This window comes from Vigna unguiculata, chromosome 3, assembly GCF_037176805.1.
Source record: "Vigna unguiculata cultivar grain cowpea cultivar isolate G323 ecotype 2 chromosome 3, ASM3717680v1, whole genome shotgun sequence".
NCBI lineage: Eukaryota > Viridiplantae > Streptophyta > Magnoliopsida > Fabales > Fabaceae > Vigna > Vigna unguiculata.
Genome location: NC_140794.1, coordinates 44,111,229 through 44,123,848, shown reverse-complemented (window position 1 = coordinate 44,123,848; position 12,620 = coordinate 44,111,229). Strand labels below are relative to the sequence as shown.

Below are 12,620 nucleotides of genomic sequence, written 5' to 3'. Positions count from 1 at the left end.
CATAACTTTCGTATACCTAACTGCAAACCAAAACGAAGCATTTCTTATATATATACATATATCAAATGCATATGTTTCTTACAGCTACCACCAACCACAACGAATCAGTTCTTATAAAAACATGTGTTTCTTATATAACCACCAACCACAACAAACCCGTTCAAGCATTGGACACCAAGACAAAAAAAATACTCAAATATAAGTAAATATTTAACTCACCCCGCACCAGTTCACCACTTCCAAACCAACTTTAATTACTGCTACACCACGTCCAAACTTCAAAACCCACTTCAACTCACCGTTGCACCAGCAAGGATGCTCCTCGTCCTCCCGCTGTCGTGAAGCCGTTCACCAACCAAAATGCGTATCAGTATGAGTTTCTGGTACACAAAGCAGATCAGTGAAGTGAAATAGATTCAAAAGAAAAGAGAACTAGTTAAACAATGCTAAAATGTAAACAATTCCATTCTGAAATTAGAATGGGATCCAGAAAATGTTAACAGGTTCCATTTTGAAATTGGAATCGGATACAAAAAATGTTAACATGTTCCATTCTGAAAGCACAAAAATAGATCCCATTCTAGAAACAGATGTGGATCCACCACTACGACTGAACTCCTGCACTGTTAACTCTTCCACGAGCCGTCAACCTCCATCAACCTCCTTCGTGCAGGCCATCGTCCCTCTTCTCAACAACAACCAGTGGTGGTGGAAAGGTACAAAGTGCAGCATAATATTCAAACAAAGATAAACAAAGGAAAGATGAATGATAGTGGTATTCAAACCAACAAAAAGAAAGAAAAAATGCATGGGAGTGGTAGGGAAGAAGCTCACCCCTGCTGAAGTGCAAACTGTTCGCGAGAGTCCCAGAGTTCTTCCCAGTCCATACATACAAATATAATACACCAACTATTCGAATTTATTAATGACAATTCAATGCTGCATTGAAGATGCTCAACGATGCTCAACGGTCAAAACAAGTCAGGAATCTACACTATTCATGCATCAGGAATCTATCCTGTTCATGCATCAGGAATCTCGACTGTGCTTCTTTTCATTTGAATTCCACTCCCAGCAGCATGTTAATTTATTTGAAATCATGTTAATTTATTTGAAATAAAATACTGAGGGTAATTATGTAAAATGACCCTTACTCACTCTCTGATCTTTGCCTATCAGAGGGATGCGAGAAACCCATTCATCCCGCAAATCATCGCTCTGGATCGCTTTTGTATCGTTGAAAAAGAACACAAACATTCTGTAAATTCATCGTTTGCTATCACTCATATACAGTATTTAACCCCATAAAAACACGGTCTAAAAGAATCACTTATATATATAGATATATATATATATATATATATATATATATATATATAATTTAGTTTTGTTCTTATGATCTACTTTTATCATTATTTTTATTTTTCTTTTGTTATAACATTTCTTAAAACTACTTCATTTATTTGTCAATGTTCAAACTAAATATAATATGAAACATTAAACATATAAGATTTTCAAATTTTTCTTTTAAAGATAAGGATAAAATAAATAATATAATTATTTAAAAGTAGGGATATTATAACGGGTGTTAGGACAGGCCGGATATGTACATCACATCTTCATCTCCATCCTCATAACCAATCTAAAAAGTCAAGTATCTTTCAACCCATATTCATACTCAAATCAATGTAGAAATTCCTTGTCAAAACATGAGTTCGAACAATATCCATGACAGGTTTATTTATAATCCCTAGTTAAATGTATGTTTTAGGATATATAAAAGGGTAAGAAGAGGTACAAATTATGATTTATTAAGTCAGATTTAAGAAATGTGTTATCATTTCGTCAATAATAAAAAAAAAATTTAAGTTGATACCAGAAAAAATTTTCAATAAAAAATGATGGTAAAAACTTCATCTATAAAGTGCTTATAGATAAATGATATATAGATAAATGATATAGCTAGAACGTTACCTACAAAACTGAACAACTACTTGTTGTTAAGAAAAATCATTTATTATTAAAAAAAGTTAAGAAAAATAATTTATTATTAAAAAAAGACAAAACAGAAACCAGAAAACAATTAAATAATTAAAAAATAAAAATATATGTATTTATAATCAAGTAAATAAAACTATATATTCAAGTCTGATAGTAAATAAAATACTAGAAATATTTCTTACAAAAATATATAAATATATATATATATATATATATATATATATATATATCACTTACAACAAAATTTTATATTAGAAACCAATTTTAGTCATTTTATATATAATGACCGATTTACAAAATTAAAAATTATTAATTATTAAAATAATCATTATTATAAATAAAAAATTATAATTCATCATTGTTTTAGTAATCAATTAAATAAAATTAATTTAATTATTTGTTTTTTATAAAAAAAAAACATTAAATTGAGTATTTGGTATTAAGTTGTAGCCTATAGACAACTACCATTCATCAAATAAAAATTAGAGAAGACATCCGATTTGTAATATATCATTCTCTCTTTGAAAAAAAATAAAAGTAACAAGAAATTTTAGAAATGAAATAAGGATCCGATATTAGTGAAAATAAAAGTGGATATTACAGTTTCAAAAGACGTAATGAACACAAATCTTTGTCATCATGCTAACATGCAAAAGGAGTACTAATTTAAGTTTTTAGCATTAAAAAAAGTTGCATAATACGAACGCAACAACAAAACCCATGTCAACTTCAACATAATCCAAAACCAAAAGAAATTAAAAAAGCATTCCAGAATGAACCAGATTCACAGGCAGAAAAAGTTTGAATGTAGCTCCATCACATTTGATGTAAACTCATTGAAATCTACCATTTCTGAGTTTATAAATTCATGAAAGTTAGTTTTGCAGTTGTGAAACCATGCATGAAAATCAGAAGCTCCCCTTATGCAGAAACCTTACTTTCTTTCGACTATACTCACTGTTGTATTCGTCACCTTCATTTTCATGATCCAACTGTGAGCTGCTTCCATTAAGATACTGTTGATCACTAGCAGATCCTTTCTCCTATATATGAACCAATAAATCATGGGTCATAACCAAAATTAAGGCAACAGGGGTGAAACAAAGTGTGTGACTCGTTAAAACAGTTAAAAGAAAGTACCATGTCGATTGGAAAAGTAGCACAAGTGACACAATCATTGTTGTTGCCATTGTTGTTGCCTGCACCAGTACTGAAAAATACCAACACTGTCATCAGTTTCCAATATAAAATCTCTCAACAACATGCTTATGCTCACTCCTTCCCAACATAGAATCTCTAGTTACACAGAAGAAATATAAATAAAACTTTACTATAGAGGATGACATCTATAGGTACAAATTGGGTGATACTTATATGAGGTTTGAATTGTTTAGTTACTCAGTAATATACATAGTCGATGACGCACAGATACATACATGCATCAAATACAACAAATATTTGATACGTCAATACTCTTATTTTCAAAATGATAGTGATATATATATTATTAAAGAAAAAGAAGGGAGACTTACTTTCCCGTTTGCTGATACACCATCCCTCCTTCTGATACTGAAATAGAGCGATTGAGGTCAACAGTGTTATGAGGTAAACCATGAGATCTGGGCTGTGACTCTGCACAAGGAAATGTCAAAGTTAATCGTCTTTGTACAGTACAAACTTATTTTACTTTGAAAAAAAATAGGAATCATAAAGTGAATTGTGAAGATGATGTACCCTCAAAATTAGGTATTAACAAGCCAGAATATGGAGGTGGAATCCTGGTCAACAGCTTATGGCACATGATGCTACCCTCAAAATTTAAGAAGGTGTTGTCCAGAAATTTAGACCTCTCAAAAAGATTCATCTTTTCAAAACCAAAAGAGTCCATCCATGTCCTTAGCGTACTAGGAACAGCAGGTAAAACAAGCCTCCCCACACCTAACTGCATCAGCAACTGAACAAACCAAACTACAACTCAGAAAATCATAACTTCAATGAGCTTTTCCTTCACAAAGTACTTGCATAATTGCTTTGTTTAAGGATGTTAAACAGGATTACGATTTATGGGAGCAAAATATGATTATTGGGACATTAAAATGAAGACATTTTCTTCCTCTCTTTATGAGAGATTGTCGAAGATGACTCAAAGGAAGAGTTGAAGGATAATAAAAAAATTAAAAAAAAAAAGACTCAAAGGACGTTATATTTTCTACGTCATCAATTGCTCCAAGATTTGGTCATTTCAATACCAAGCTTTGAAGTTACTATATCAAAAGAATATGATGACATGATTACCATACCTGAAAGAAAATAATTAAACTTGTGAAGGATTTCGTCTAAGGAAGCAACACAAATTACCATTTTGAACAAACAATGAAGAAAATTAATGTTCTTGTTGAGAAACAAAGTGGTAGACATGTAAGTTATAAGAATTGATCGAAGCAAAGAATTTAACTCAAATGGGTTCGACAAAATTTTGTTAAAATGAAGGAATAGAGGAACAACTTAGAGTTGCATATTTTCCGCATCAAAATGGTGTGTCTGAAAAGGAAGAATTGCACAGTCATGGAGAAGATGAAATCAATGGTAAAAGAGAGAGACTTGCCTAAACCATTTAGGCTGAAGTGGTACACATTGTCATAAACCTTTCTAAATGATGTTCTTGAAGAAGAATATATCTAGAGATTTATAGGTAAAGGTAATTATTTATGGAAACTTTGTCAGTTTGTCAAAATAAAATTTATCAAAAAATAATTTTCCTTCTTTATAACATTAACGTACTTCATTATAATAATAGAAAGCATATGTGTGCGTATTACACACTATATTCGGTAATAAATTATTGCCCCAATATTTAAATTAGAATCATGAGAAGATAGTTTATAAAACACGGGGTATGACAATAGATTTAATCAAAAGAGGAAAAAAATCTTTGTTTGTGTGTCTTCAGAAAATGACGCATGCAGTTACAATACAATATATTAATAAAAAGGTTCAAATGAAGGTAAAAAGACAATAAAAAAAAAAAACCTGTTCAAGACCACTCATCAGAATGCGACAAAATCCATGTTGACGGTAGTGTAATCTTGTACCAACAAAAGGTACTTCTGCCACCTTATTCCCGTGGACCCTTACATATATTGCCACAAAATATCATTAGGCTCATAAATTGGTGCATCAAACAAATCTTAATTTCAGTTATTTCAATATAAAAATAATTTACTAATCCATTTTGACCAGATGAACATTTTCATCAATTTTCATTCTATAAAAGTAGAGACAGTGGTACTCAGTTATTTTGGATAACATATTTCATTACCTTTTTATAGTATTTGCTGTGAAGATATATAATAAAATCTTTTTATTCATACACACTAAAAATATGCTCTTCTTTTGTTACAATTTTATGTTTATTTTATCTCATCTTCATTATCCTTGTATCTACGATGTTCTTGTGTTTTTAAGTTTGAGTGTACATATTTAGACAAATATATTATGCAAACATCGAAAAATAAAACAAATATTAAGTTGTACATTTTAGACTTCTCCTTCTAAGATGACAATAATTCTTCTCATACTTTTCAACCATTTGGAAGCATTTTCTTAATGTTGCCTAGCTATTATTGTTATAAAGGTTTATCAAAGAAATAACATCTTTTTAGAATAATAGGATGTTTATTAAAAAACTATAGTTAATATAAATACCAATGTTTAAGATGAATGCAAGAAAAACATTGTACGTAAACTTCATGAAGAAATTATAAATCTCAATGTTTCTTATGTTTAGGACAAAAAAAATATATTTTTATATTGCATAGGTAAAACACGTTAAAAACTAATTATTTTTCAATAAGGATTTAAGCATGAAACAAATAGATTAAGAATGATTTAAACATTAAGTATTGATCATCAAATTTGTTGGAATTTAGAAAATAGTGAACAGTTCATCATCAATATATATCATCCATAATTAAATTGTTTAATTCAATGTAATGCAATCTTTTTTTTTTTCAGTAAATGAATTTCATCTAATACACTTCATTTTTTTTTTCAATAGATAAATGGAATAAACTGGCTCATAAATGGACTCTGATAATGATAAAAAGAAGAAAAAAGGCTATTATTTGATGGTGAAAAGATCTTAAGCTCACCTAACAGTAGCCACAGAAACCACTTCTTCATTTCTCGCAAGTAGTACAGTATAGAAACCCTGGAAATTTAATCGCCTTAGCTCTGACCTACAAAGTTCCAAAGTACAGATATATCAAAAGAACAACAATGTAGCAAAATTAGAAACACAAAGTTGTAAATAAAGTAGATGACAGAAATACAAAGATCAGCACAAAATATTATTATTTTGAAGGATATATAGCAATATTTGACCTTCTGCCAAATATAACATCTTCAATGATATCTCTGCTAGATAAACTTTGCTCTAGGGACTCAAAACATTCATGCATGACCGAAAGGGCAAGATTGAGTTTGCTGTAACTTTCTGCTACTATGCTATCATCTCTAATTCTAACAACATCATCACACTCAGGCTCAATAAACTTCACCAGTGTCCATGTCAGATTGTCCACACCCACTGGAACTGCCTTTCCTAATAGCCCATGAAGGCCCTCGTGTATCTGCAAAATGTAGACACAGTAACCCTCATGAGTAACTCTTCACCATAATCACATATGCAGAAGCACTAAATATAGGTTTGTTTCAAAAGAATCAGTCAAAAGTAAAATAATGCTTCCAAAAATGATGGCTACAGTTTTCGAAGAAAGAATGGAGATGGAGTTGTTGTACCTTTTCGCAGCTTTTTCCACAGAACCAGTTTTCTGAACATCTTGATAAATCTATGCCTCCATTTTCCAGGCACCTAACATGATCTGCACAAGTTTGACAAATATAACTCCGGATTTATAAATACACACTCAAAAGATATCAAGAAATGGATGAAATATTAAAGTAAAAGTTCATGGTAGCGTTGCTTACATTTATGTTCACACTGTACACAAGTAAGTGCAGCATGGCCATCCTCATCTTCATCCAGTTTGCTTTGGCAACAAATACCGCAACGACATTGTGGGCAAAGCCATTGACCATCAGGGATATGCTATACATAGAACAAGTTGGAGGAAACAACTAATCATTGATACGAAAGTACAAAATGGAAGTAACATATAGCAGTAAAAACAAAAACAATGATTGAGAAGGAGAATGGTTAATCTACCTCCAACCCAAGACACGTCATGTGAAATGAAGATGGACACTGATCACATAAGATAAGTTCACCACCATAGAGGCAAAGGGAACAAATCAAGTCATTCTCGTCCAGAGGGAAATTAATGCTTGGGTTTTCGTTAGTTTCTCTTGTCAGCCGATTTTGCATTATTTCCGTTTGGCATTCTAAGAGTGATTTACCATCTCTCAAAAAAATACAAGCAGATGGTGTGCAGGTACTGATTCCACTGGCATGATGCTCAAACCCAGCAAAGCTGTAAACTATGTCACAACAGTGACACTTGATTCCACTGCGAGTTGCTTTCCCTCTAGTCCAACTAGAAGTTGCATGGTGCCAAGCTTTTTCGTTGTAATAATACACGGTAGATCTTGGAAACACCATTTTGTTGTCGATCAACCAAGACAAAATAGTTAGAGGTTTATCCGGAGGTAAAAGACTAGGAGCAGACACCTTTGTTGATCTTTGTGGAGGCATTCCACTGCTTTGACTCATAGATATTTTGCCCTTTGAATCCCTTGAGCTTTCACATCTCTCACCAGACACTACTTCAGGAGCACCTTCAAGGTCAATTTCTATTTCAAACTCAGGTAAAAGCTCTTGAACACGAGGACCAGCTTCTTTCTGCACAAAATTATCTCTCTCAGACAAGGCCATGTTCAAGTCAATACTAGCCATTGGTTCAACCGATTCCTGTTCTGGTGGAAAGTCTAAAACTGAGAAAACATTGTTCACTCTGAGTCTTGAGTACTCACAAATTATCATTCTCACAGCTTCTCTGTACAATTCTTTCTCATTATATGCCCACTCTCCCCTCATTCCAAATCTCAGTTTTACCAGTATATCATACCATATTTGTTTAGCTGAAACACTAAATGCCCCATCCTGGTACTCCTCCAGCAATTCCAGAAACACCCAGTTTCTTCGTAGTTTCCATTGTCGTGTAACTTCATTCCAGTCCTGAGTAATCCGCATTTGATGAATTTCAATCAGCATTTCATCACCCAAATCTGGAAAAAACACGCTCCTTCTCAGCATTCCATCGCAGTGATCAAATATCACTCCTTCCCACCAAGCTCCCTGACAGTTTACATCCACGCACAAACCATAGTTAAGGTTAAATCTCCCAAACTGAATCAGAGGTGGCGGTGGCCGAATGAAACCCCGCATGCTATACTTTGAAGATTCCGATGCTTTTGAAACCCTCACTGCAGTCACAAGATATTCCGAACCGTCGCTTTTTAGAACATTCTTGTATCTCACAAAGCATTTCACTTTCCCACACTTGAGAACTATCCCAGGGTGCCATGATCCTAGAAACCCCTCCTCTACACACCTCACCTGAAAAAACATCAAAACATCCTCAATCCCTACACATGCAAATCTCAGATCAAAACAACTCAACTCTCTCGGAGAAAGTGATCACAAGAGAAAACATTACCATCTTCATTTGAAATACCCTTTGCATGCGGGACAAAGAGAAGAACAATGCATCGGTAAGCACAAAAACAAAACCACAAATTAAAAAACCTTTTGCATGAACCACATTGAGAATCGCCCAAAACTCATCAACCGGAAAAGACCAAAACTTAATAAAAAAACAACAGCGGCGGCATGCTTAATGAAGCTAAAAGCATTCAAACACAGTAACAGCTATCAAAGGTGCAGATTAACAACTCAAAAATCACATGCACAAAGTGTAACAACGGGTAGAACACAATTTTTTTATGGTTTTTTTTTTGGAGGTCAAAAAATTCAATTAAAAAATTTTACATCTTTATCAAATATTTGATATTACCTCCACCTCTTCATTCATTTGAAATATTCCCTCATCAGGGCTTCCATTAAGCTTGTTGCTCATAGAACCATGAGCATTTTCCATGGTCAGTAGAGATAAGGTGGTGAAGAGATAACACAGTTTTTTTTTTCTCTTTCTCGCTTCGTTTTCTGCGATGTTTCCAATGCTTGAAGCTCAAGAATTTTGACACCTTGAAGTTTGATAATAAATGCTAAAAAGAAAAATAAATAAATAAAAATAAAACAAAAAGAAGTTTAACGGACGATATGCTTGAGGACTTACTATCTCAGAATCTATGTAACAAAACACTACTCTTCTTAATAATAAATATCTTTTTACTTGTATTAAATTAATACTCCCAACTTTTATGTTAATTTATTACATATATTCATGAAGTATTTATTTTTATTTTTTTTATATATGATCATCTTTTTGTATTTTTTTTTCATCTTCATATTTCCTCTTAGAATACTTTCTTGAGTCTTGACACTTTTATTTCATATTAATTTTATTATCTTTTCTATTAATTATTGGTTTAAAATAAATTTTACTTTTTAAATAATTAATATGCTTTTTTAATTAGTCTTAAGTATATAATAGAATATTTGTTAATTAAACATGTATACAATATCTGTCTGGATATGCTAAGAGTTTCTCTGCTCACTTCACGTCTATCTCAAACAAAGAAAATATTTGGATACATAACGTTAAGTAACTTTTGAATTTTACTAAAAAATTGTTCATCAATATAAATAGAAAATTAACTTGTCAAGTTTCTCTAATTTCAATCTTTTGGAAAGTACATAGAAGATAAGTAGGACAAAATACTCTAAAAGAATATTAAGAAAGATTAAAAAAAATATGATTCCTATTTTATATTGTGTACTTTATATATTATATTTTATATTGTGTTTTTAAGTTTATATATATATATATATATATATATATATATATATATATATATATATATATATATCCTAACTATCTTATATTTTATTATTAATAAGGATGTGAAAATAGATAAATTGATTTGTAAATAATGTAAGAATCCACTATTCATACTAATTAAAAATTTTTATAATAATATTTATTTTTCATTTTATATTTTATATATTATATATTATATCCTATATTTTATATTATCAATAGGGATACCAGTAAATAAATTGATGTATAAATAATGCAAGAATTCATTTTTCATGGTATGACACAAATTAAAAAATTGATTAATTATAAATTTTATAATATAATATCAATAAATTATTTTATTTACACACTGAATTATTTAATTTAATTGAAGTTTTTCATGTTATATTTTTTTGTAACTATTTTTCTATAAGTTCCTTTATATAAAATAATCTAAATAATTTTAGAAATTTTAATAATCAAATTAAAGTTTAATGAATTCTTTCCATTTCTTCTCACTTAATCTCTTCCTTCAAATTCTCAGTTCATTATCTCTGATAGTCACCATTCAAACATGGGACTTATTAAAGCTTCATTAATATATCTGTTAACTAACTTACTCCTACTCTAGTAATCTTTCAGTCTCTATATTTATATTTACTTATTTTATAAATTTATATCAAAATTTTATAATATAGATTTGGTAATCTCATTAAGATTTTTAATATTTTGATTTGAGTTAGCATTACATTTAGTTAATTTAAGACAATTTTGTGTATTCATTAAACACTAAACACTATCAAACACACTAAATATTTAAAACATTTTATGTCAGACAAGTATATAAAAATACCATACATTTAACTATTTGACCAAGATTGATTAATTACATTGTTTTTTTTTTGTAAGAAATTATAAAAATATAAAAGTTATAAAACTTTTTTTATAAACGCTAGTAAAAATATATAAAATAGTTTGATAAAATCAGTTTAGTCCAAGATCACTAGTATAATCTAAATATGTCCTAATAATTAATTAGCTATTATCTTTTATGAAAATTAATTTATGGTCAAAGATCATAATGAGCGACCATATCAAACTATAGGGGTAATTATTTTACTTCTTTTGTGCATAAGCTTAAATGAAAAAATATTAATTTCTTACTTCTGCTATTATTTTTCCAAGTTTCACGCAAAATTATGCATCATAAAACTATTTCTTAAATCGGTATAGAAAAAAGTCAGGTAAGACGCTTAAAACTAAAAAAAGAAAAAAATCAATTTTTTACATACTTTGACCACTAAGCAATTTGTTTTTTATTAGCTTTCATTTTTTTAATCTTAATAAATTTAACTTAATTTTACTTCATTTTATGTTGATTTGTCACTGCAATAACTTATTTTCTTATTATATTTTTTTTATAATCATAAATGATTTTATTTTCTTGTTATTTGGTTCACATGAACTGAAGTGTATATATCCCGAACAACCATTTATTAATCCTTTTTTACTTTTCATCTGATATAACTTTTTAACTATGATCCACTAATCTTCGTAACTATAAATGTGGTTAAGTTTAACTATAAATTTATGTTTGTTTGGTTTATTTTTAATATTTATGTTTAATTAGTTTTCAGTTAAAATTTTTTTTAGACCATTTTTATTTAAGGTTGTTTAAATGAGTTTTTTATTCTTGTTCGATTGGAGATTGGAAGTCTATAATTAGAGCAATTTTTCACGTAATATTCCAATATTTTAGATTATTGATAATTTTGACTTTTATTGTTTGTTTGAAGCATAATTTTTGTTTAAAGTTACTCAATTGAGTTTATTATAATTTGCATTGTATTCTTGATTAAATTATATTTAATTTAAATGTAAGAACCTAACTTTTGAACTTTTATGAAAGCTGTAGTTTTATTTTTTTAAATCTCAAAAATCTCAAACAGCTGTACATGTGTTGTTAAGTTGTTATGCAATATACTTGAGAGAGAGTGATATAAAATGTAAAGTATGCATGTTGAGTTTGGATTAAGATACAGTATCTTTGTATGTTATGGTGTGATGATTTAAGTTCATATGAGAACGTGTGATATGTTATATGAATATTAATTTGTTAAATCATGGTATGAAAGTGATGATGATGTAGTGATTTTCAGGGAGGAAATTCTATCTTGTTTGTAAATCACTAGGTGTGCATTGCAGTGAGGATTGTTCCATCATGTGAAGTTATTTTGAACTCTATTAACCATTCACATTCATGTAGAGGAGAATGATTAGTTGGTTAGAGTGGTAGGAGGTCTTGTCATAAGGACAACCATCTAGGGTTCTTATGATCGTGATAGGAACTAACGTGTGGTAGCTCGGTAGATCAGTGTATTACCTTCATAAGTGTATGGCTTCACGAGTCTGACTCAAATGCACGTATTTGGATAATTGAGTTTAGAAGGGTCTTTGGTAGAATGGCTTATATCTTTATAAATGTCGAGATTACTTTGTGATACAACATGTTCGTTGATATATGATATTTCTTTTGTAAAATAGCTTACTCTCGTATGTTGTTGGTGTTGTTTGGGTTTGTTTCTTTATTTTTCAACGATCACCTTATTAGTGTGAGTAGATGAAGATGCATATGTAGAGACACTTCTGGAGGATTGGGAGACAACTATATGAATTGTT

The 12,620-nt window shown here is 30.2% G+C and overlaps 1 protein-coding gene across 1 annotated transcript; it reads right to left on the bottom strand.

Annotated features, from left to right (window-relative positions):
* Positions 1-2,657: 2,657 nt before the first annotated feature.
* LOC114177149 (uncharacterized) lies at positions 2,658-9,299 on the bottom strand. The gene is made up of 11 exons (XM_028062404.2): positions 9,036-9,299; positions 7,229-8,578; positions 6,991-7,111; positions 6,802-6,884; positions 6,385-6,632; positions 6,153-6,239; positions 5,032-5,131; positions 3,736-3,955; positions 3,534-3,633; positions 3,142-3,211; positions 2,658-3,044 (listed from the first exon to the last, which is right to left on the bottom strand). Exons 1-11 carry the CDS (start codon positions 9,117-9,119, stop codon positions 2,910-2,912), a joined length of 2,598 nt encoding a protein of 865 aa, XP_027918205.2. The 5' UTR covers positions 9,120-9,299; the 3' UTR covers positions 2,658-2,909.
* Positions 9,300-12,620: the final 3,321 nt, after the last annotated feature.

Bases quoted from the DNA above. Each gene is read 5' to 3' on its own strand.
- LOC114177149 (XM_028062404.2), bottom strand. From the start codon at position 9,119: ATGGAAAATGCTCATGGTTCTATGAGCAACAAGCTTAATGGAAGCCCT. The intron at 3,634-3,735 runs GTACATCATCTT...TTCCTTGTGCAG, and splicing joins GTTAATACCTAATTTTGAGG to AGTCACAGCCCAGATCTCAT. The intron at 3,212-3,533 runs GTAAGTCTCCCT...GGTATTTTTCAG, and splicing joins GTGTATCAGCAAACGGGAAA to TACTGGTGCAGGCAACAACA.